Source organism: Plecotus auritus (genome assembly GCF_963455305.1).
Source record: "Plecotus auritus genome assembly, chromosome: 1".
In the NCBI taxonomy this organism is placed as follows: Eukaryota; Metazoa; Chordata; class Mammalia; order Chiroptera; family Vespertilionidae; genus Plecotus; species Plecotus auritus.
Window position 1 is genome coordinate 47,565,610 of NC_137770.1, and position 25,467 is coordinate 47,591,076.

At 39.4% G+C, this 25,467-nt stretch overlaps 1 protein-coding gene across 2 annotated transcripts in view; it reads right to left on the minus strand.

The window, feature by feature from the left end:
• The window catches only part of PIAS1 (protein inhibitor of activated STAT 1), a 134,741-nt gene that overhangs the window by 20,499 nt on the left and 88,775 nt on the right, over nt 1–25,467 (minus strand). For both annotated transcript variants that reach the window (XM_080648142.1, XM_080648141.1), the window contains exons 8-9: nt 14,871–14,944; nt 177–337 (exon numbers count right to left, since the gene is read on the minus strand). In XM_080648142.1, the coding sequence (XP_080504268.1) occupies nt 177–337; nt 14,871–14,944 (235 nt within the window). The remainder of the gene's footprint in view (nt 1–176; nt 338–14,870; nt 14,945–25,467) is intronic.

Genomic DNA, 25,467 nt, shown 5'->3' on the forward strand with positions numbered 1-25,467 from the left:
TTTCAAAAAAGAGGACATCAAGTTAAAAAGAGAAAATGTTCATAATATTATGTAGTTTGAAAAATACTATTTGTAGAATCATGAAAATCTTAAAAATATGTAACTCAGAAAACCGGACCTGATAAATAACAAACCCAGACAACACCAATACAAGGAAAAACTTTAAAGTGACATACCCATCAATAATAAGGTGCTCATACGGAGCCTTTTTATCACAGACAGGACAAACCCAGGTTGGCTTTTTCTCATTCATTTGAATATAAAGAGTTGCATCAAAACACTGCAGATGAGAACAGGTAAGGGCCCGACATGGAATTGTCAGCCGCATTTTACCAAGCTTTAAAAAAAAGGAGACAAAAGTAAATATTAGACAACTGTTATTCAAAATGTAAGTTTTGATAAATATTTCCTGATGCACAATGTATATATGTGTTCTGACTTAAAGCATTGTGTTTACTTTTTGTCAATATGGAAGAACATTAAACACATTTTCTGTAAAACAACTATTAAAAAATTACAGAATTTCTTTAGATATTAAACACAGCGGCTATGGAAAGTCTACAGCAAGGGTTATTTACCCTCACTCTACAGCTCACAGATAGGCTTTTGTGGGGAGGAAGGGACATGAACTCCTTGAAATATGTAAAATTTTGGCCTGGTCTGCATGGCTCAGTGGTTGAGTGTCAACCTATGAACCAGGAGGCATAGTTCAAATCCCCAGGTTGCGGCCTCAATCCTGAGTGGAGGGCCTGCAGGAGGCAGCCCACTGATGATTCTCATCATTTATGTTCCTCTCTGAAATCAATAAATCAATATATAAAATAAATATGTAAAAACTTTAAAGTATGTGCATTTTTCCGGAGAGAGTGCTTCCACTAAATTCTTAAAATAATCCCTGATCCAAAACAATTAGAACCATTTTTACTAGCAATTTGGGAAAGGAAAAAAAAATCTTATTAAATATTGCAGTACAGTATACAGATACAATGACATTACTATCAACCTGATACCTGAATGAGAGTAGTACCCAGGTCAAAATGAAATGAATGACAAGCATTTCCCACAATGTTTGACTTAATTACTGAATGATGGCTCTGAGAAGGCAGGCAAGTGTGTGCACTTCCTGTATGCCCTCCCTCACTGGGCACCATCACAAGCAATTCAGCAAACACCCCTGGATTTCTAGCACCTCCAGCATGTTATGAGATTTTATCTTCCTGCCCTGCAAATGTTGCTTAAGCTGACACAGGCTGAGTCTTTCTCTGTCCTATGTACAATAAAATCTGCTTCATCTGGTACCTGAGCTGTTAGCTTTGGCCCCAGGCAGAAAAGCCATCCAACGATCTTCCCACAGGGAGCTGCCATATCAACACGCCCTTTCCCTGAAGAACACTGTGTACAGTGCAGCTGATTTCCACTGTGGGGTCCAGAGAGGCCACACTGGCCATATCTGGGCATACCTCGTTTTAGTGCACCTTGCTTTATAGTGTTTCACAGATGTGCGTTTTTTCACAAATTGAAGACAAGACCCTCCACTGGAAATAGATTACGACTCGCTATACTGTGATGGTTTAGAACTGAACATGCAGTATCTCTGAGGTATGCCTTTAGTATAGAAGTTATCTATTTTCAATAACCACATTATTTGCTGAATACCAGCACATTTGCAAGCTTAGAAAATATAAAAATTTGAAAAAGATCATGAATTAAATGAGGGGAAAAAAAGAGGAAAAGATTCTTGGCTTAGAATAATTTCAGGGAAATGTGCAATTTCCTAGTCTACTAAGGAAATTTACTGTCATTTGGGGCCCTAGATTATTGTTCTGGTACCAATTATTTACTGTGCCTCTAGGAAAAGCCCTTACCCTTTCTGGGCTTCTTTTTCTATCTCTAAAGTAACATCGTTTCCTCCGGACTTCAACAGGATGCAGTGATGAAGAATAAAAAAAGGACACAGATGTGCTATAAACTTATGAGAAGGAAGTAATGCCAGTTTACAGTATGAGAAGTATGAACAGGAGGGACACAGAGAAACGGACAGCTCTCTTCTCTATGCTTCCAACTTCACCATGCATATGATCATACTATTCATTTATGTGCGTGTCCCCTCCTACTAGAAGCATATTGGCTTAATCTCCTTGTCCTTGGCACTTGGAAATGTGCCTGCTATACAGCAGGAAGGTGGTCTGGTGTACTGATAAGGCTTCAGCTGTGCAGAGTGAGGAGTATTAGGAGGCACCATTCATGCAGTGTGCACCACTTCCCGAGGCAGCCCGGAGTAGGAGTCTGGAGTTAGGCTACCTAGGTTTGAATCCTGGCCTCACTACTTATTTGTGAATCCTGGATGTTACTGAGTCTCTCTGAGCCTCAGTTTTATAAAATGTACTGCCTAACTAGTAGGCTACTTCTGATAGTTTATGAAGACATTGGGTAAGATGATAAGGTCTTCATCTCACATAGCTTCATCCCTATAATCCCCAGCTATTAGTTCATCTTTTTGATCAGAGAGCAACTCCTAAGGCTTTATGAGCAGCCACACTGACTAATTTACCTACAGAGTTTTTAAGGAACACTGCCACATGAACAGCACGGGAAGAACATTTATAAATAGGTACAGGAAAGGAAAAGTTCGCTTTCAAATGTCTTGTTTATTAGTTGTCACACAAATGCCTTGCTTCAAAGAATCACAAAGTTTGCTAATCCTCCTCATGTTCCTGATTTTTAAAAACAATCACTAAATTCCACACTTATCTACAAATGGATACTGATTTCTTTTACCTGGTATCAGACAGAAACTGAGCTTTGAATATCTTCATTTTATAATTACAAATTCCCCCTTTCCCTTTAGAGGATGTGGTGCATATATGAATCATTTGCAAATAAACACTGAGAAAACAACTCCCAAGTGAGTTTTCTAATGCCACTAATCTTATTATAACACTAGCGGCCTGGTGCACAATATTTGTGCACTGGGGATGGGGGGACGGTGTCCCTCAGCCCGGCCTGCGCCCTCTTGCAGTCTGAGACCCCTTGAGGAATGTCCGACTGCTGGCAGAAGGAGCGGGCCTAAGCCGGCAGTTGGACAGCCACCTCGGGTTCCTTTGCACTGCTGCGGAGACGGGAGAGCCTCCCGCCACCACTACTGCAATCACCAGCTGTGAACCTGGCTTCTGCATGGAGCGTCTGCCCCCTGGTGGTCAGTGCGCATCATAGCGCCTGGTCGGTTTGTATTCGGTTGATTTGCATATTAGCCCTTTATTATATAGGATAATCGTGCTATATTACTAACTAACTGATGAAGGTGCAAGAGAAAATACCCAAGCTAGGTATGTTTAAACCAGTTTATATCAAGGAGCCTAAAAAGCCAATAAAATATGTATTTTCCTTATAAAAAGAAAAATTTCACAACTTTTTCTTCATCATCATAAATATTTCATAAATAAATTTCCAAGGAGTTTATTTATTTTTCTTCTATCAATGGCAAGTCACTTGTATTTGCATCTACAGGTCTGAGGAGTATCTCACAAAGCAAGCTCTCAAACATTTTTCCAGCTCTATTTTTAATAAGTCAGAATGAAAAAATTCCCAAAGAACAAAAACAATTCCAATTATTTTCATGGCCTTTAGCTAAACAGCACACAAACAGATACTCATTTATTTTGAACTGTATATATCACAACAAGGGCAATTGAAATGCACTGTCAGACATCATACTGACATATTTCAAAGGGGACAAATCTTTTATTTTATAAATTTGATATAGAGATGAGTTGTCATTACTAAGTTTTACTTTTTAGAATAAAAACATACCTAAAATATACTGCCTTTCCATTTCAGAATAATTGTAAAGGGATTGTCCCTTTAGCCATATAGAAAGCCATAAAATTATAATTATGCTTTACATATAGTTTTTTCTATAACCTGAATTTTGAAAGCAGGTGTCAGTTTAAAATGAACTGGTAAAAATTGTTGAAACTAAAAATGGAGGAGCTGAGGAATATGGAAAGAAAAATTAAAAGCTGGCCCACTAAATTAATAGGTTCAAGAAGCAAAATGTGATTAACATTTTCTAATAATACGAGAGGCCTGGTGCACGAATTTGTGCACCAGTGGGGTACCTTGGCCTGGCCTGCGGGATTGGGCTGATACCGGCTCTCTGACATCCCCTAGGGGTCCTGGATTGCGAGAGGGTGCAGGCCAGGCCGAGGGACCCCACCAGTGCAAGATCGGGCAAGGGAGGGACGCGGGAGTTTGGCCAGCCGGGGAGGGACCATGGGAGGGCTCCAGGGCGTGTCTGGCCTGTCTTGCTCAGTCCCCATCAGCCGGACCCCAGCAGCAAGTTAACCTACCTATCGGAGCATCTACGCCCTGGTGGTCAGTGCACGTCATAGCGAGCGGTTGAGTGCCCTTAGTGTATCATTAGCATATTATGCTTTGATTGGTTGAATGGCCAACCGGTCAACCAGACACTTAGCATATTAGGCTTTTATTATATAGGATAGCAAAGATCACCTGATTTATAAAATTCAAAACTAGTTCTATAAATAAAAATGTCAAGATTTATACTGCAGTGTTTATGTGAATAAATGCTTCATCTACATGTTAAATGACATCATATATATTAGCACAACTGTAAACTGTGCTGTGCCAGCACAGCCAAGAGTTCGGCAAGCCTTAGGGAGGGCGGCGAAGGATGTAGAAAAGATAGACAAAGAGAATAAGCTGGGTAGATCTTCCTGTGCCTTGCTGAGGCCACAGAGAAAAGATCCAGATGGCAAGCTGGTGCTTTATTTTATAGTCAGAGGTAAACAAGGTAGTGGTCACCATAGTTACAATGTTCTTGTGAGTTTCACTTGTTTTGGCAGCACTTGCTGCACCTCCCACAGCCCATTAGCTACCTAGGAAGGATCTAGGGAGTGTCATAAGATCAAGCTTAATTATGCTAAGAGGGCTGTGCCCTCTAAGCTGGGACTTGTTTGTGGCTTTGCCAACAGGTCAGTCCAAGCTTAACCCTATAGCCGCTCCCTACAGTAAACACTTTTTAAAATTAATTAATTAATTAATTAATTAATTAATTAAATCCTCCCTTGAGGATATTTTTACATTGATTTTTAGGGAGAGTGGAAGAGAGAGGGAAAAGACAGAAACATCGATGTGAGAGAAACACTCCGATTGGTTGCCTCCTGCATGAGCCCTGACCAGGATCTGGGCTGGGGAGGAGCCTGCAACCAAGGTACATGCCTAACTCCAGACCCTTTGTTCAGCAGGCCAACGCTCTAACCACTGAGCTAACCAGCTAGGGCACAACTGTAAAGACTTTTAAAATGATATTGCAGAAAAATAAATACTTCTTCCAGTTATTTAAATGGAAGTTGAAGCTTATAAACTTTTCTAAATTTCTCATATTCTCTGTATTGGTGTTTTATAATGGAATGGGTGGCAAGAAATCACATGGAGGGGGGGAAGGTAGATAAATTAGGATCTGGGGGAAAAAGGATTAGTATATATCTTTAAAAAAAAAAAATCTTTGTCTTATTCCCATCCTCCATTTACCTGGTCTGTGAACCATTTTTCTGAATGTTAAAAAATACCAGATTCTTGCCCTGGCTGGTGTTGCTCAGTGATTAGAGCATTGGCCTGCACACTGAAGAGCTGCAGATTCAATTCTCCGTCAGGGGCACATACCTGGATTGCAGGTTTGATCCCCAGCCCCAGTTGGGGCATGTGCAGGAGGCAACCAATCGATGTGTCTCTCTCCCACTGATGTTTCTCTCTCTCCCCATCTCCCTCCCTTCCACTCTCTCTTAAGAAAAACAAAACAAAAAAATCAATGGAAAATATATCCTTGGGTGAGGATTAAACAACAACAACATATATCAGATTCTTTTTACACCAGTCTGTTATAACATTTATCTAGTTACTTAGGAACCCACCCCACAGAGCCCCAGCCAATATTCTTTACTGTGGTAAAAAAAAATGTATTAAATTTACAATTTTAACCATTTTAAGTTACAGCTCAAGAGTGTTAAGTATATTCACACTATATGAAACAGATCTATGCCCACAACACTAATTCCCTCTAGTTCCAGTCCTTGGTAACTACCTATATTCTGTTTCTATGATTTTTGACAACTTTATGTTTCAAATGAGTAGAATCATACAGTATTTTTGCTTTTGTTGCCTGTGCTTTGGTGTCATAGCCAAGTTGTCACTACTAAATTCAACTGAAGCTTTACCCCTATGTTTTCTTCTAAGAGTTTGTTTAATGTTTCACATTGTAGGTCTTTAATCCATTCATTAATTTTTATATATATTGCAAATTAAGGGTTCAAATTCATTACATTGCATGTGAACAGTTTTCCTAACACCATTTATTGTGTAGATGATCTTTTCCCCACTGTATAGTCCTGGTACCCTTGTTCAGTCGTTTGGACATAAATGTAAGTTTGTTTCTAGACGCTCTATTTTGTTCCAATGGTCTACATTATCTATCTTTATGTCAGTACCACATCATCTTAATTGCTGTTGCTTTGTACTTTGTTTTGAAATCAGGGAGTGTGAGACCTCAAATTTTGTTCTCATTAAAAGATTGTTTTGGTGCCCTAGCCGGTTTGGCTCAATGGATAGAGCACTGGCCTGTGGACTGAAGAGTTCTCGTTCGATTCCAGTCAAGAGCACATGCCCAGGTTGTGGGCTTGATCCCCAGTTGGGGGGGCATGCAGAAGGTAGCTGATCAGTGATTCTCTCTCATCATTGATGTTTCTATCTCTCTCTCGCTTTCCCTTCCTCTCTGAAATCAATAAAAATATATTAAAAAAAATAACTTTAGGAGAAACCAAGATGGCGGCATAGGTAAGCACCTAAACTGCTGCCTCGCACAACAATTTCAAAACTACAACTAAAAGACAGAACGGACACCATCCAGAACCACAGGAAAGCTGGCTGAGTGAAAATTCTACAACTAGAAGGAAAGAGAAAAGCTCACAGAGAATTGGAGGTACGGCAAAGGGTCTTCGTGCGCGCAGAGAGGAAGGGCAGCTGAGAGCCTGGGTGACTTTCTCCGGCGGAAGGGGGAAGGAAGCCCCCGACCGCACTGAACCCCAGTTCTGACTGCACTGAACCCCAGTTCCAGGTGAGCCCCTGGGGACCCACGCTCTTACAGGGGGGAATCTGGACTCTCAGGCGGAGACTCGGGAGCCGGGGAAGGCAGAGGTCTGAAGGCATGTGCGTGCCAGTGCGCACAAAGGCTGCGGAGGTTGCCACAGGCTTTCCCTAGTGGAAGGGAGTCAGAAGCTTCTGACTGCACTGAGCCCCAGTTCTGACTGCACTGAACCCCAGTTCCAGGCGAGCCCCTGGGGACCCACGCTCTTGTGGGGGAATCTGGACTCTCAGGCAGAGACTCGGGAGCCGGGAAAGGCAGAGGTCTGAAGGCGCACACGCGCAAGGGCAAGGCTGACGGGAAGCCAAGACTGTCTGCTCCGCCCTGAGACTCCACCTCATCCAAGCTGAGCACAGAGGCTATTGCAATTTGTCAAGTCTAATCCTATAAGGCTGTCTCCAGCACCGAACTTCTCCCAGCATAGACGCAGCTGATCCTTACAGCCAACTGGCCTGGAGGTCAATTCCTCCCAGTGATACCAACAAAAAACAAGACTTAATTACAACCAGGCTGTACACACAGTCCACAAAGGGGTGCACCAAGAGTGTCCACCTCAGGTTAACTGGGGAGGCCGACCCACTGGGCCATATAGGAAACCTAGCACACAAATCTACACTACCAACTCAGGGAAGCAGTGAAAATGCGGCGTCAAAGAAACAGATCACAAACGAAAGAAATGGAGGAAAACAAACGACTGGATATAGAATTCAAAACCACGGTTATAAGGCTTTTCAAGAATATCCTAGAAAAGGCCGATAAATATAATGAGACCCTCGAAGATATGAAAAAGGACCAACTAGAAATTAAACATACACTGACTGAAATAAAAAATATTATACAGAGACCCAACAACAGACTAGAGGAACACAAGAATCAAGTCAAAGAATTGAAATACAAAGAAGCAAAAAACACTCAACCAAAAAAGCAAAAAGAAAAAAGAATCCAAAAAGTTGAAGATAGTGTAAGAAGACTCTGGGACAACTTCAAGCGTACCAACATCAGAATTATGGGGGTGCCAGAAGAAGAGAGAGAGCAAGATACTGAAAACCTATTTGAAGAAATAATGACCGAAAACTTTCCCCATCTGGTGAAAGAAATAGACTTACAAGTCCAGGAAGCGCACAGAACCCCAAACAAAAGGAATCCAAAGAGGACCACACCAAGACACATCATAATTAAAATGCCAAGAGCAAAAGACAAAGAGAGAATATTAAAAGCAGCAAGAGAAAAACAGTTAATTACCTACAAGGGAGCACCCATAGGACTGTCAGCTGATTTCTCAACAGAAACTATGCAGGCCAGACGGGAGTGACAAGAAATTTTCAATGTGATGAATAGCAAGAACCTACAACCAAGATTACTCTACCCAGCAAAGCTATCATTCAGAATTGAAGGGCAGATAAAGAGCTTCACAGATAAGAAAAAGCTAAAGGAGTTCATCACCACCAAACCAGTATTATATGAAATGCTGAAAGGTATTCTTAAAGAAGAGGAAGAAGAAAAAAGTAAAGATAAAAATTATGAACAACAAATACATATCTATCAACAAGTGAACCTAAAAATCAAGTGAATTAAAAACCTGAGGAACAGAATAATCTGGTGAATATAATAGAATCAGGGGCATAGAAAGGGAGTGGACTGATAATTCTCAGGGGGAAAGTGGTATGGGGGGTGCAGGAAGAGATCGGACAAAAATCGTACACCTAGGAATGAGGACAGTGGGGGGGAGGTAAGGGCAGAAGGTGGGGTGGGAACCGGGTGGAGGGGAGCTATGGGGGGAAAAAGGAGAAACAATTGTAATAATCTGAATAAAGATTTATTTAAAAAAAAATAACTTTAACTTAAAAAAAAAAGAAAAATAAAAAGATTGTTTTGGCTATTTGGAGTCCTTTGAGATTCAACAGAAATTGTAGAATTCCTCCCACCCACCCCCATTTTTGCAAAAAATGCCATGGGATTTTGATAGAGATTGCACTGAATCCGTAGATCACTTTGACCAGACAATAAGTCTTTCAAAACCATGATATGGGATGTCTTTCCATTCATTTGTACTTTATTTGAATTTGTTTAGTAATGCTTTGTAGTTTTCAATGTCTAAGTCTTTCATCTCCTTGGTTAAGTTTATTCCTAAATAATCTTTTTTGATGCTGTGGTAAATGGGATTGTTTTCTGAGTTTCTTTTTCAGACTGGTCATTGTTATTATATAGAAATGTAACAAATTTTTGACTGTGGATTTGTAACCTATAACTTTTCTAAATTTGTTTATTGATTCCAACCGTTTTTCTGGCATATTTAGGGTTTCCTAAAATAAAAAAATCATGTCATCTGTGAACAGATCACTTTACTTCTTCCTTTCCAATTTGTATGTCTTTTGTTCTAACTACAGACATACAAAAGACATACAAATGTCCTTTGTATGTCTTTTGTCCTTGTCTATTGTTCTAACTATAACTTCCAGTACTATGATAAATGATAGTGGTGAGAGTGGGTATCCTTGCGTTAATCCTTAGAGGAAGAGATTTCAGTCTTTCCACATTGACTATGATGTTCACTGTGGGCTTTGCATATATGGCTATTATGTTCAGGAAGCTTCCTTCTAGTCTAGTTTGTTGAGCATGTTGATCAGGAAAGGATGATGAATTTTGTCAAATGTTTTTCTACATCAATTGAGATGATCATGTGTGCTTTGTCCTTCATTTTGTTAATGTAGTATATGACATTAATTTTTGTTATGTTCCAGCCATAAATCCCACTTGGTCATGGTGTATAATATGTTTGATGTGCTGGTGAATTCAGTTTGCTAGTATTTCGTTAGGGGTTTTTGTATCAATATTCATCAGGGATGTTGGTATGCAGTTTTTTTCCCCTGGCTTGTCTTTGTCTGATTTGGGGATCAGGGTAATACTGGCCTCAAAAGGGAGTTTAGGAGTATTCCTTACTCTTCAATTCTTTGGAACAATGGGAAAAAACTGGTATTAATTCTTCTTTAAATGGTTAGTATGATTCTGCAGTGAAGCCATGGGGTCTTGAGCTTTTCTTTGTTGGGAGGTTTTTGATCCCTAATTTAGAAAAGTTTTGTTCAGATTTTTTATTTCTTCATGATTCAATCTTAGTGGGTTATATGTTTGTAGGAAGTTATCCAATTTGTTAGCATACAATTGTTCATAAGTAGTGTCTTATAATCCTTACTTCTGTTTCTAATTTCAGCTACTTGAGTCTTTCCTCTTTTTTCTTAGTCTAGTTTTTGCCAATCTTTAAAAAAACAACAATTTTTGGTCTCATTAATTTTTTTCTATTCTCTTTATCTTTGCTCTAATCTGTTATTCCCGTCCTTCTGCTGACTTTGAGTTTAGTTTATTTTTATTTTTCTAGTTTCTTTTTTAAAAAAATATATTTTTACTGACTTCAGAGAGGCAGGGAGAGGGAAAGAGAGATGAGAGATGAGAGATGATCATTGACCAGCTGGCTGCCTCTTGCACAACTCCCACTGGGGACTGAGCTCACAACCCAGATGTGTCTTGACTGGGAATAGAACTGTGACCTCCTGGCTCACAGGTCCATGCTCAACCACAGAGCCACACAGGCAAGGCTATTTTTCTAGTTTCTTAAGGTAAGTTAGAGTGTTGATTTGAGAACTCTCTTCTTTTTTAATGTAAGCATTTAGTACTATAAACTTCCCTCCTCCTACTGCTTTTGCTGTATCCCATAAGTTTTGGTATATTGGGTTTTGTTTTAATTTGTTCTCCAAATATTTTCTACATTCCCATGTGGAATTTCTTCTTTAATCCATTGGTTGTTTAGCCTAGCTGGTGTGGCTCAGTGGTTGAGCATCAATCCATGAACCAGGAGTCACAACTCTCATCATTGATGTTTCTATCTCCCTCTCCCTGAAATAAATAAAAACATACCAAAAAAAAAAAAAAATAAGAATGTGTTGTTTAATTTCTACGTATTTGTGATTTGTGGATTTCCCTGTTTACTTTCTGTTATTGATTTCTAGCTTCATCCCTTTGTGTTTAGAGAAGATACTTTGTATGACTTTATTTTTAAATTGGTTAGAAGTTGTTTTGTGGCCGAACATGTGGTCTGTCTTGGAGAATGTTCCACATACAGTTGAGAAAAACGTGTAATCTGCTGTTGTTAGGTAGAATAGTCTGTATAAGTTTTTTAGGTCCAATTGATATGTAGTGTTTGTTTGTTTGTTAATCCTTACCCAAGGATATTTTTCCACTGATTTTTAGAGATAGTGGAAGGGAGGGGGAGACAAAGAGAGAAACATCATGTAAGAGAGACACATGAATTGGTTGCCACCTGCAGGGCCCGACCAGGGTTGGGGATCGAGCTTGCAACCGAGGTATGTGCCCTTAACTAGAATCAAACCTGGGACTCTCCAGTCCACAGACACTCTATCTACTGAGCCAAACCCGCTAGGGCTGATATATAATGTATTTTTAAATCCTCTGTTTCCTTAATGACCTTCTTTCTAGTTATGTCTATAACTGGAAGTGAGGTATCAAAATCTACTACTATTTTTGTGTTGCTATTTTCCCCTCAGTTTTTATCAATGATTGCATTATATATTTGGCTAAGTATTTGTTATCTACATATATAAAAGCCTAAGGAGCCCTAACTGGTTTGGCTCAGTGGATAGAGTGTTGGCCTGTGGACTGAAGGGTCCCAGGTTCGATTCCGGTCAAGGGCATGTACCTTGGTTGCGGGCACAGCCCCAGTAGGGGGTGTGCAGGAGGCAGCTGATCGATGTTTCTCTCTCAATGATGTTTATCCCTCTCCCTTCCTCTCTGTAAAAAAAAAAAAAAAAAGCCTAAGCAATTAGCCAACTGGCCAGTAGCTATGATGGGCACTGACCACCAGGGGGCATATGCTCAATGCAGGAGTGGAAACCACAGGCATGGAAACATGGAACAGACTGATGAATCTCAGAGGAAAGGGAGGAGGGTAAGAAGAGTTTAATCAAAGATCTTATATGCATTTTAGAGGCCCAGTGCATGGATTCATGCATGGGTGGGGTCCCTCAGCCTGGCCTGGCCTGCGGGAATTGGGCTGAAACTGGCTCTCCAACATCCCCCGAGGGGTCCTGGATTGTGAGAGTGTGCAGGCCAGGCCGAGGGACCACACCGGTGCACGAATCCATGCACCGGGCCTCTAGTAATAATATAAAGAGCCTGGAGTCAAAATATTTTCCCTAAGCAATGGCTATGGTAAGGAATAAAAAGATAGAAGGATATATACAACATGATAGGATTTTGGTGGTTTTTATCAATTTAAGTATATTTTCCTATAATTTATCAAGTTTAATAAAAAAGTTTTTTAAAAGGTCTATGTACAGTACAGTATTATAAACTAATTCATGAGCTACTGAATTTTTATATTGTATCTGAGGTTTTATAAAGACTAAGATATAGAACAAATAGCATTTAATCTCTATTTAAATTCTTTGTCTCTTCATCTTAGATTAGTAGGATTTCAATGTTAAAAACTTTCCATATCAGGCCTGCGTGAACAATCCAGGCAAATCAGGAAACAGCTGTGTCCTCTTTATACTTTCTCCCCAATTTATATATAATTAATTTGATTATAATTATACAACAAAAGATAATCAGAATGTCAAAGTAATTTACTCTTAGCTGTTCACATATATTACCTAATAAAAGAGAAACATGCAAATTAACCGTTACTCCACTATGCCCACAGTGAATCAGAGTATGCAAATTAACCCAACAAAGATGGAGGTTAATTTGCATATGCAGACGCAGAGCGGTGTGAAGCCTGATATGAGGGGAAGCGGGGCGGCAGAGGGAGCTACTGGAGTGGTGCTCCAGACAGGGTGAGGACTTGCGGGCTCCGGGCAGCTGGGGAGCGAGCACTTGCCGGCTCCTGGGCGGCTGGGGTGGGGAGCAGGGACTTGCTGGCTCCTGGGCGGCTGGGAGTGAAGCCAGGGGCCTATTCTTGCACGAATATTGTGCAATGGGCCTCTAGTTTTTGCATAAAACACATATTCATCATATCAAACAAGTTACAAATAAACCTTAGCACACATTTTTTGGGAAACTTTTTCACAAGTTTAATTATTTGGTATGTCTTGGGGCTTATATCTATTTTGCACAAATGATTGATTTTGACCTCATTTTCTGGTTTAAAATATATCAAGGTTATTTTATATGCATAATCAATTCAATTATTCAAGCTAAATAAAATAGCTTTTTAAGTGGTAGATTCTTATAATACAGTCACTGTTGGCAAAACGGTTAAATTGATAATCAGGACCAGATTTTCTTCAAAAGGAAGGATATGATTCTATTTTTTAAAAAATCTTAGCCCTCACTTGTTTGGCTCTGTGGATAGAGCACTGGCCTGCAGACTGAAGGGTCCCAGGTTCGATTCCAGTCAAGGGCACATGCCTGGGTTGCTGGCTTGGTCCCCAGTAGGGGGCTTGCAGGAGGCAGCCGATCAGTGATTCTTTCTCATCATTGATGTTTCTACCTTTCTCTCCCTCTCCCTTCCTCTCTGAAACCAATAAAAATATTTAAAACCAACAAAAATAAAATCTTATAAATACACTGAGATAAACATTCTTTATTTGGAGATTTTACACTTGAGTCTAAGAGACAATTATTTTTTTTTTAAGTTTTTAAAGCTGACCATCTGGCCATATTTATTCATCATGATAATACAAATAATAATAAAGAACGATGTGCTTTACACGTGTTAAATCCTATGGAATAATTAAGACATATCCTTTTTTTTAATATACCCTTGTTTTCTTATTATTTATTTATTGTCTAAAGTTTTACATATGTCTCCTTTTTCCCCGCTTGACCACCCCCGCAGGCAAGCCCCCACCACCCCAGTGTCTGTGTCCATTCGTTATGCTAATATACATGCATACAAATCCTTTGGTTGCTCTCCAACCTCCTCCTTCCTCCCCTGTCCCCTGCCATTTGTCTCTGGATCTATTCTTGTTCATCAAATTATGTTCATCATTGTATCCCATATATGAGTGAGATCATGTGATATTTATCTTTCTCTGACTGGCTTATTTCACTTAGCATAATGCTCTCCAGTTCCATCCATGCTGTTGCAAATGGTAAAAGTTCCTTCTTTTTTATAGCAACATAGTATTCCATTGTGTAGATGTACCACAGTTTTTTAATCTACTCATCAGCTGATGGGCACTTAGGCTGTTACCAAATCTTAGCTATTGTAAATTGTGCTGCTATGAACATAGGGGTGCATATATTCTTTCTGATTGGTGTTTCTGGTTTCTTGGGATATAGTCCTAGAAGTGGGATTACTGGGAGTTCCAAATGGGAGTTCCATTTTTAACTTTTTGAGGAAACTCCACAAATGGCTGCCTTCCACAAAGGCTGCACCAGTCTGCATTCCCACCAGCAGTGCAGGAGGGTTCCTTTTTCTCCATATCCTCGCCAGCAATTGTCATTTGTGGATGAGACAATTATTAATCACAAGCAATATCTAAATGTTTTACTAAGAGTAGAAAATTTTTATAGACCTATAAATTTGTTTAGATTCAAAATCCCATATAGTAATTTTGTCTTTCCACCTTCATAAACTGTAACAAAGGTAGGCATATTTCAAAAGTAAAGAAAATTTCTCAAGTACTGAAGATACATAATAAAAGAGAATATTTATGTTAAATCTTATGTAAAACAAATATTAGTTAACACTTACTGGACATAGTAGAGAAACCCTTAGGCTGGTTGTAGCTATTTCACTGTCTGGATCCGCAGTCAATTTCTCTTTAACTGGCATTCATTGAAGAGAAAACAAACACAACAAGTTTATGAAAGATACATCACTAATGCAATATAAGAAAAAGAATTTAAAACGAGGAAATAAAAAAAAAAAAAAAAAAAAAAAAGGAACTAGCCCTGGCCGTTGTGGCTCAGTTGATTGAGCACTGTCCCTTGCGCTGAAAGGTTGAGCTCCTGGTCAGGGCACATACACCCAGGGTTCCAGTTTGACCCCCAGTCGGGTTGTATGCAGGAAGCAACCGATTGATGTTTCTCTCTCATACTGACCTCTCTCTCTCAATAAAAAACAGTTTTTAAAAAAAGGAACTAAAAATAATCTGCTCAATTAATTTCCAATCAACTGAATGAAAATATAAAAAGTACATGGTTTATAATTTCTACAATGAACAAAGGAAGGAAAACAATTGTGTATCTATAGACTGACTGCATTTCCTGTAAGTTTTCTATTTCTCATCTACAGAGCAAAAAACTGCATTGCAGTTAGAACATAAAGGAAATTCTATAGAAGGTCGACATATTCAACTGGTGGCAGGCCCTTTTTATTTTATAACTTTTTTCTTTTAAATTATGATCAATATTATTTTAAAATAAAGTAATAGCTACTACAAAATGAACATTTGTAAGTTTTCCCAAAGTTCAGATAACACAATATTGCTTACAAACACCATTCCGAGGATCAATGCTCTAACTACTGAGCACACCTGTCAGGGCAGTAATTTTGCTTTTAATGGCTATTCTGTTCTAAGACTAATATAACAAGGTCTTTAATACTTCTCATTTGGAAACCTGAGGCACATGTTACTTCTAAAAGCCACAACTTAGAACTTCAATTAAACTTTAACACAGAAGTGAGACTAGAAATGCCTCAATGTAACATTCCAATAACTTTAGAATTATTCCACAATAATTTTAAAGTCTTTGTGTAGAAGGGGGTGGCCCACATGGATGTGTACATAGCCAATCACAGAATTTCAGAGCTGTGGTACAACTAAATGTGTCCAGGTAGTTAACATATCCTATCTAATAAAAGAGTAATATGCAAATTAACCATCACTCCACTACACCCAGCAGCCACGCCCACCAGCCAATCAGGAGCGAGTATGCAAATTAACCCAACAAAGATGGCTGCGGCCACAGAGAGAGCAGGCGGCTTGGGTTTCCCCAGCAATGGAGGAAGCCAAGCTTTCCGCACACCCTGGCCGCCCCAGGCCTCCACTCAAGGCTACAAAGTTTCAATTATAGAAGATAAATAAATCCCAACAAAAATGGTAGCAGCCATGGAGCTGGAGAGAGCAGGAGGCTTGAGTTGCCCCAGCGATGGAGGAAGCCAAGCTTCTGCAGCCTTAGCCTGCCTTGGCCTCTGCTCGAGGCTACAAAGTTTCAATTATAGAAGATAAATAAATCCCAGATACCAGAGCCTCCGCTTGGGTCGCGTGGCCAGCCTGCAAACCAACATAGGTCCCTCGCCCAGGCCACCCCACGCCCCAAGGGAACCCCCACCCTGATCCGGGACACCATTCAGGGCAAACCAGCCGGCCCCCACCCGTGCACCAGGCCTCTATCCTATCTAATAAAAGAGTAATATGCAAATTGACCATCATTCCAACACACAAGATGGCTGCCCCTATGTGGTCAAAGATCCTGCCCCCATGTGGACACAAGATGGCGGCCACAAGATGGCCAGCAGGGGAGGGCAGTTGGGAGGGACCAGGCCTGCAAGGGAGGGCAGTTGGGAGCAATCAGGCCAGCAGGGAAGGGCAGTTGGGAGGGACCAGGCCTGCAAGGGAGGGCAGCTGGGAGTGATCAAGCCTGCAGGGGAGGGCAGTTAGGGGTGACCAGGCCAGCAGAGGCGGGAAGTTGGGGGAGACCAGGCCTGCAGAGAAGGGCAGTTGGGGAAGACCCAGGCCTGCAGGGGAAAGCAGTTGGGGGGGACCAGGCCTGCAGCGGAGGGCAGTTAGGGGTGACCAGGCCTGCAGCGGAGGGCAGTTAGGGGCAAACAGGCTGGCAGGGGAGCAGTTAGGCATCAATCAGGCTGGCAGGGGAGTGGTTAGGTGGTGATCAGGCTGGCAGGCAGAAGCGGTTAGGGGCAATCAGGAAGGCAGGCAGGCGAGTAGTTGGGAGCCAGCAGTCCTGGATTGTGAGAGGGTGCAGGCTGGGCTGAGGGACACACCCCCCGTGCACGAATTTCGTGCACCGGGCCTCTAGTAGTAAAGAAAATGGGGAGAGGAAAAGTACTCAGATAAAGAAGAATGACTTCAGAGCAGATATCTGTGTGCTGAAAACTATTTATGGGAATTAAGAATCCTGCCTTTATTAAACACGGTGATCACAAAGACTGGATTTTTTTTAGATGGTCCAAATCTTAAGATATTCCATCCAACTGTCTCCATAAATCATTGGATCTCAGCTAAGATGTACATGAGAACTACCTATAGAGCTTTGTAACTTATAATTTCCCACTTAATCAAAATGGGGAAACTCCAAATTTTTAAATCTATATAACTCATTGGCTGCCTCATAGCAGAAAGGTAATAAAATCCCTAGGTTTTAGTTTGTAAAATATGGCTGTCACATCATTTGTGCTAATATCATATATAAATTATAAAAAGTATGACTTTCCTATTATAGACCCAATCTTAGTCAACTCTTTCTTATAAAGGTACATTTAACCAATAGTATCTTTTTAAGGATAGCAAATAACTGTCACAAAATAAACATGCAAATGGAGTTCTAATGTGATCACTAACCATTCTGTATGCCTTCACCGAACATCCCTCCAGCACCCACCATACACACGGCAATGGGAACAGTAACTGACTTTGGATTTTGTCTATTTAAACTTCCATTTAAATGAAGAAATAGTATAGATCATAATATCAGCTTTATGCTAAACAAAGTTCAGTGTTTAGCAATTTGAAAAGAAACTGAAACAGGAGAGGCAACCTGAGGTAGTGGTAAAGCAACGCCTAGGTTAGAATTCAAGCCTTAGTCGAGTCATTCAATCTTTCTGCCTCAGTTTCATCATCTTGTAAATATGAATAGTAATAGTCCCTCAAAACACTATTTTAAGGATTAAATGAGTTAACATACATAAAAATGCTTTAAAATAATCTAACATCATACTCAATAAATATTAGGTATTGTTACTTGCAACAAAATGTGATTTGCATGTTTACTTTCTATCAGAGGTGGGATAATTTCCTGAAATTATTTTAGAATCACGTTGTCAATTTTATTTTAAAATTTTAAAACGAGCTTTGTCTTTCACCTTTGCCATTATAAACTCAATCTATGCCAATCCTTTCACATAAAGATACTTTTAAAGATTTTACTACGATCTTGATTAAGTTTAACCTACAGATCACTTTGGAGGGAACTGACATCTCCCCAATGACAATGAGTACTCTGATCCACTAACATGGTACACACCTATATATTATTCAGGTCTTATTTTATCTTACTGATTTGTTGGGAGGAAAGGAGAGGGAAAGAGAGAAGAGAAATATCGATGTGAGGGAGAAACAGCAATGTGAAACATCGACTGGCTGCCTCCCACACGCCCCCTCCCTATGGAGGATTGAGCCTGAAACCTGGGCATGTGCCCTGACCAGGAATCAAAGCACCGAACTTTCAGTGCGTGGGATGACACCCAACCAACTGAGGCACACAGGCCAGGGCTATTCAGGTCTTATTTTAATTTCAGCAACATTTTGTAGTATTCAGCATACAAATCTTACACATATTTTGTGCAATGTATCCAAAGTATTTCATATTTTTGGATGTTACAGTAAATTCTTGTTTTTTGAATTTCAATTTCCAATTGTTTACTGCTGGTAGAAGTACAATTTATTTTTATAAATCCATCATGTACTCTGCAACTTTGCTAAATTCACATATTAGTTCTGGCCGATTTTTATTGATTCTTTAGGATTTTTTTTCTACATAGACAATGAAGTCATTTTCAAGTAAGAAAAATATTTATTAATTTCTAATCTGAATTCTTCTCTTGTCTTGCCTTATTGTGCTAGCTAGAATCTCGTGGGTAATGCTGAAGAGAGGTATTAAGATCAGATATCCTTGCCTTGTTTCCATTAGAGGTAAAGCATTCAAGTTTTCCACTATTAACTATGATATTTGTTAAAGGCTTTTTATAAATAGTCTTTATTACACAGAAACAATTCCCTTTTCTTTCTATTTTGCTCAGATTTTTATAATGAATGGATACTGAATTTGACCAAATGCTTTTCCTGCATCTATTAATTAAGATGATCATATGATCTTTTTCTTTTTTAGTTTGTTGAGAAGGTGAATTATACTGACTGATTTTATTTTATCATTTCTGGGACTGCTTTTAGCATGTTGTATCAACCTACTATTCCTGGAATAAGCTCTATTTGGTCACTATGTATTATCTTTTCTATATTGGACTAAGGCTAATTAAATGGAGGAAAAGATAAGTCTTTTTAACAAATGTTGAAACAACTGCATCGCTATATGGGGAGAAATGAACCTTACCCTGGATCATATACAAACATTAACTTAAAAAGTACAAACTATAAAAAGAAATGGAGAAAAGATTTGCATAGATATTTCATCAAAGAACCTAAAAGATGGCAAAGGAACACATGAACAGATGTTTAACATCATTAATCATTAGGAAAATGCAAATTAAAACTCAAATGAGCCGAAACCGGTTTGGCTTAGTGGATAGAGCGTCAGCCTGCGGACTGAAAGGTCCCAGGTTCGATTCCGGTCAAGGGCACGTACCTTGGTTGCGGGCACATCCCCAGTGGGAGGTGTGCAGGAGGCAGCTGATCGATGTTTCTCTCTCATCGATGTTTCTAACTCTCTATCCCTCTCCCTTCCTCTCTGTAAAAAATCAATAAAATATATTTAAAAAAAAAAACAAAAAAACTCAAATGAGATACCAACTACGCACTGACCAGAATGGCTAAAATCAAAGCAGTCTGACAATACAAAGTGCTAGTGAGGATTGGGAATGACTCAAAAATCTCATATATCACTGGTGGGAATGCAAAAATAGTATATACACTTTGTAAGATGCTGCTAATCTGTTTTCTATACACTTATCATATGACTCAGAAATCCCAGACCTAAATATTTACCCAAGAGAAATGAAAATGTGTATCTACAAAACTGGGATATCCATATTCAAAATATAAGTGTTTTAGCAGCCTTTATTCATGACAGTGCAAAACTGGAAATAATCTAAATGTAAATCAACTGATAAATGGATGAACAAATTATGGTACACATAAAGAGTTTAAAACTACATGGATGAACTTAAAAAGTAATACAGTAAGTGAAATAAGCCAGACAAAAAAGGGTACATAAGGGTACATGCTGTAGCATTTCAAATATTTGACATTTTGTAAAAGATAATACTACAGACACAGAAATCACATCACTGGTTATGAGAACCAGAGATAAGGGAATGAGATGGACTGCAAAGAGCCACAGGGGAGGAGCTTTCTGTGGTGGAGGATGTTCTATATTTTGATTGTGACAATGGTTCATGATAGCATACATCTGTCAAAGTCATCAAACTGTCCACTTAAAAAAGTGAATTTTTACTGTTTGTAAACTATACTTCAATAAACATAACTGAAAGAAATGGGGAAAATCACTACGTTAAATTTAATCACAGTATGGAGGAAAAATAAAGTAAGTATTGTTATTCTTTGTGGGCAAGGGAATAAAAACTAAAAACAAGACATAATATTCATCCTGCTATATCAACCAAAACGTGAAAGCCTCTGGAAGTTTTAAAGTTTTCTTGTATCACTGTGAATTTCAGTGGTAACAGTATTTCATTATATGAGCTATATACTAAAGTTACAGCTAGACACATTTAAAATCTTTTACAAATTCCTGTTGTCACAAGCTATGAGAGTTAGCTACTAGTCACAAGTGGCTATTTTTAAATTTAAATTTAATAAAATTTAAAACTCAGTTCCTCTGTTGCACTAGCCACATTTTAAGTGTGCAATAGCCACATGCTGCTGGTGGCTACCATATGGGACAGTACAAATGTAGAACATTTCCAGCATCACAGATTGTTCTATTAGGCAGTGCTGTACTAGGATTATTTTCTAAAAGTAATTTCTATCCTTCCTTAATATTAGATTATTTTATATTCATCCTTTTAGAATTTTAAGGCCGGAAACAACTGAACATATTAATCCAATATTTCATTTTATAGGCAAAGAAACAGAGGTAGAGAGACCTAATTTTTACTGTAGATCCCTTTTTACAGTTTACGTCAACAAAAATCTGAGGATCTACTATGTGCCTGGCACTGTGCGAAGAACTAGGAATTCAAAGAAAAATAAGATTAAATTCCTGCTGAAAGGAACTCATGGTCTAGTAGGGAATGAAGATGCTGATGGAAATATGTTCGGAAAGCCAGCTAAAAGTCAACTCATCTACTCTGGGGGGTCCTGAGAACCTTGTGGAAAAAGTGAAGCATCACGGATAACTGAAATTAGGCAAAAGAGGCAACAGGGAAGTTTTGAAACATAGAGAACAATACTCGCAAAGCAGTGAGGAAAAAGAAAAGAACTCAGTATTTTTAAATATAAAGTACAAGAAGAAAAGTGAACACAGATGACATTGGAAAGTACTAAGTAGGTGCCACACCCTGGAAAGCTTGCACATGTCACGCTAACGAAGTTGGACTTTTTATTCCATTGGTGTTAAGAAGAAATGAATTGCAAAGGAGTAATGGTAGGATTAGATCTGTATTAATAACTTAGGTTACTACCAGAAGAGATATGAAGAGGAGGCAAGAAAGGAGAGGAATATGTTACTTAAGGTATTTATTTTTAATAATGATAGTTTGTTTATGTGCCCTTTTTTTTCCATATATTTTTATTGATTTCAGAGAGGAAGGGAAAATGAGAGAGATAGAAACATCAATGATGAGAGAGAATCATTGATCGGCTGCCTCCTGCACGCCCCCACTGGGCATCGACCCCCACAACCTGGGCATGTGCCCTTGACCAGAATCGAACCTGGGATCCTTCAGTCTGCAGGCCAACTCTCTATCCACTGAGCCATATCGGCTAGGGCTAAGAAAAGGTTTTTAAAATAAAAGCAGAATATGAGAGCTTAAATAAGAACAGGGAGAGAGAAAAGACAGATTTGAGAAACATTTAGGGTATAAAGTTTGAGAGAACTTGGTGTGTTCAGTTTTAAACACTTGAAATTGAAGAACCAGTAGAATGTTTCTGTGAAGGAAGTTAGTTATACATATCTATATTTGAAATTCAGGGGAAGGTCTGGGGTGAAGATATGTATTTGGGAGTTGGTGCTAGTTTTAACCGTAAGAGTGGATGATATAATTATCTCTAGGGAAAGTATGTACAAAAGTTGACCAAGAATGAAATCCCAGAGAAAACAAACATTTAGCATGCTTCCCTTAAGAGAATATATTGAAGACAAGTATTGAGAAGTTAACACTCAGAGAAGAGAATTCCAAGCAGAAAGTGGTTGATATGAAACACACAAAAAAATTCAAGAACTAAAAAGGTAAAATGTAAAATTTAGCAATCAGATTAGTGGTTTGTGACATCTACCAGAGCTGTTTCAGTGGAAGGATGAGAGTTAAAAGATCACAATGGGTTGCCCTGGCCAGTGTTACTCAGTTGGAACATCGTCCCGTACACTCAATCAAAAGTTGTGGGTTTGATTCCTGGTCAGGGCACATACCTGGATTGTGGGTTTGATCCCCAGTTAAGGGGGGTGCAGGCAACCAATCAATATTTCTCTCTCCCTTTCCCTCTTTCTAAAATCAATAAAAGATAACAATGTCTTACAGTGAGGAGGTACAAAGAGCAAGTACATACTACTCGTTGAAGAAACTAGGTTGAGAATAGAGGAAACCCAGAGCTCTAAAGAATAGCTTGTTTTTGTATGTTTTAAAGGATGAAAAGAACTTGACAGGGAAGGTTAACAGGAAGAGCCTATAGAGAGGGAAGAACTGAAAAAAAGTACAGGACAGAGAGCCGTTAAATGAGGGAGCCAGATCTCTTAATACAGTTTCTGAGCATCTCCTTCTGGACATCTCAATACCAAAAGTCTAAGAATGCTCTCACCTTTTCCCTGCAACCTGAGGATTTCAGCACTGTATTCCATATCAGTAAATGGCACCCCATGTAATGTGGTGCTTATGAAGCCTAGCAATCCTCCTGACCTCTCCTTTTTCTTCACTCCTCACATGCAATCCACCATTTCTACCCTTCAACTTTTCTCAAACTGTCAACTTTTCTCTACTTCCACCATCAGTACCTTTTTAAGAAACTATCATCTCTTATCTGTGCAATAGGTTCCTAATTGGCCTCACTGTATCAGCCTTGTCTCTCTTCAATTCAGTCATCAAAGTGATCTTTTTATTGCCCAAATCTAATCATGTCACTCTGCTTAAAAATCCTTTAAGGGTTTTCTATCATCTATCTTTCTACCACATATATGACTTCACCCCATGGCTATCTCTCTGGCCACTCTCGTCCTCTGTTCTCTCCACTCCAGCTCCACTGGCCTTGTCTCTTGGCATATCCCCTTCCCACCTTGGAGCTTAATTCCTCATCATCCTTATAATCCTGCATTAAACATCACAGCACCAGAGAGGACTATGTTCTTCTGTTGTTACCTCCAGAGTTCCCTGTCTTTCTTCTTTAAGGCACATGTCACAACTATTAATTCATTAATAACTTATGCAATCATTTAATTTTGTCTTTCCCACCAGACTGCTAACTTCTGGGGGATGCAGATGCTGTGTGTGTCTTGCTTAATGCTATATTCTCTGGTGCCTGGAACATAGTAGACTCTTTTTTTTTTTTTTTTTTTTAATATATTTTATTGGTTTTTTACAGAGAGGAAGGAAGAGGGATAGATAGTCAGAAACATCGATGAGAGAGAAACACCGATCAGCTGCCTCCTCCTGCACACCTCCCACTGGGGATGTGCCCGCAACCAAGTCACATGCCCTTGACCGGGGTCGAACCCGGGACCCCCCAGTCCGCAGGCTGATGCTCTATCCACTGAGCCAAACCGGTTTTGGCCATAGTAGACTCTTAATATAACTTCTTGAATGAGAAGAATAAATGAATAAAAATTAACTTTGAGCCCGGCTGGCGTGGCTCAGTGGTTGAGCGTTGACCTATGAATCAGGAGGTTGCAGTTCTATTCCCAGTCAGCACATATGCCTGGGTTGCGGGCTCGATCCCTAGTATGGGGCGTGCAGGAGGCAGCCGATCAATGATTCTCTCTCATCATCAATGTTTCTATCTCTCTTTCATTCACCCTTCCTCTCTGAGATCAAGAAAAATATATTTTAAAAAATTAACTTTGAGCAGGAAAAGGGACATTTCCTCTTGAGCCTGAAGAAAATAAAGTAAGGTTGGCTACAGGTACAAATACGCTGAAAAGTAGTTATGGTGGCACTAAGTAAGGAAGAAATGGGAAAGTTTAGAGAATTCTAAACATTTTGCAGTTCCAATTCTTTTGCATTGGCAGGTGCTGAGATGAGAGGAAGAACAGTGTTTGAGTCAAGTATGGTCAAGGTATAAAGTGACTGCTGAAAGAAAGTGAGAGAGGAAGTTGGAACTTGACTAAGAATTAGTAAATGACTGTTTATGTGATAGTTGTTTCCACAAAGGTGGAAACCACAATACAAAAATTTGCTAAATCTACTGAATGAAGGATGGATTTCTCTGTGAAAGGCCTAAATACTATCAACTTTATTCTTTCAAGAATATAATAGTGTCTGATTTGACTACTAAAACTTTGCCAGTAGAATTTATTGATAAAATTAAGAGTGACCTGCCAGCTGGTGTGGCTCAGTGGTTGAGTGTGGACCCATGAACCAGGAGGTCACTGATTAGATTCCATGTCAGGGCACATGCTTAGGTTTGTGGGCTCAATCCTCAGTAGGGGGGCACGCAGGAGGCAGCCAATCGATGATCACTTAACTTTTTGTGTTTCTACCTCCCTTTCCCTCTCCCTTCCTTTCTCTCTAAAAATCAATAAAAACATATTTTTAAAAAGAGTGACTCATATTTATAAGTAACTTGATTCTTCAAAAATATCAGAGAAACCTGCCAACATTTTCTTCTGTCAAGTTCTTTTACGTAATCTTTTAATTACACAATTAATTTGTTTGGAAAGTTATAAAGGCAAACAGATAGCATAAAGGCAAACAATTTGTTCTCTGGTTTCTTAAAATAAATGTCTTATTGGTGGGATCCAAATGAATGTTTTTTTGGTTCCCTAGGCCAGTCAGTAAGATATGAACTGCCACAAAAATCCTACCCAATCTGCAAGTACCCTTCACCACCCCCTTTAGTACTGTATCAGAGATTAAATAAATAGCCTTTGAATTAAGCAGCTTTTGCTGCTAACAGCCACTTCCAGCAAATAAGGTAATTCTGGGCTCACCTTCCCTCCAGGTGGTGCTCCAGCTCCAAGTTGAGAGCTTGAGCAGAGACAGCTCG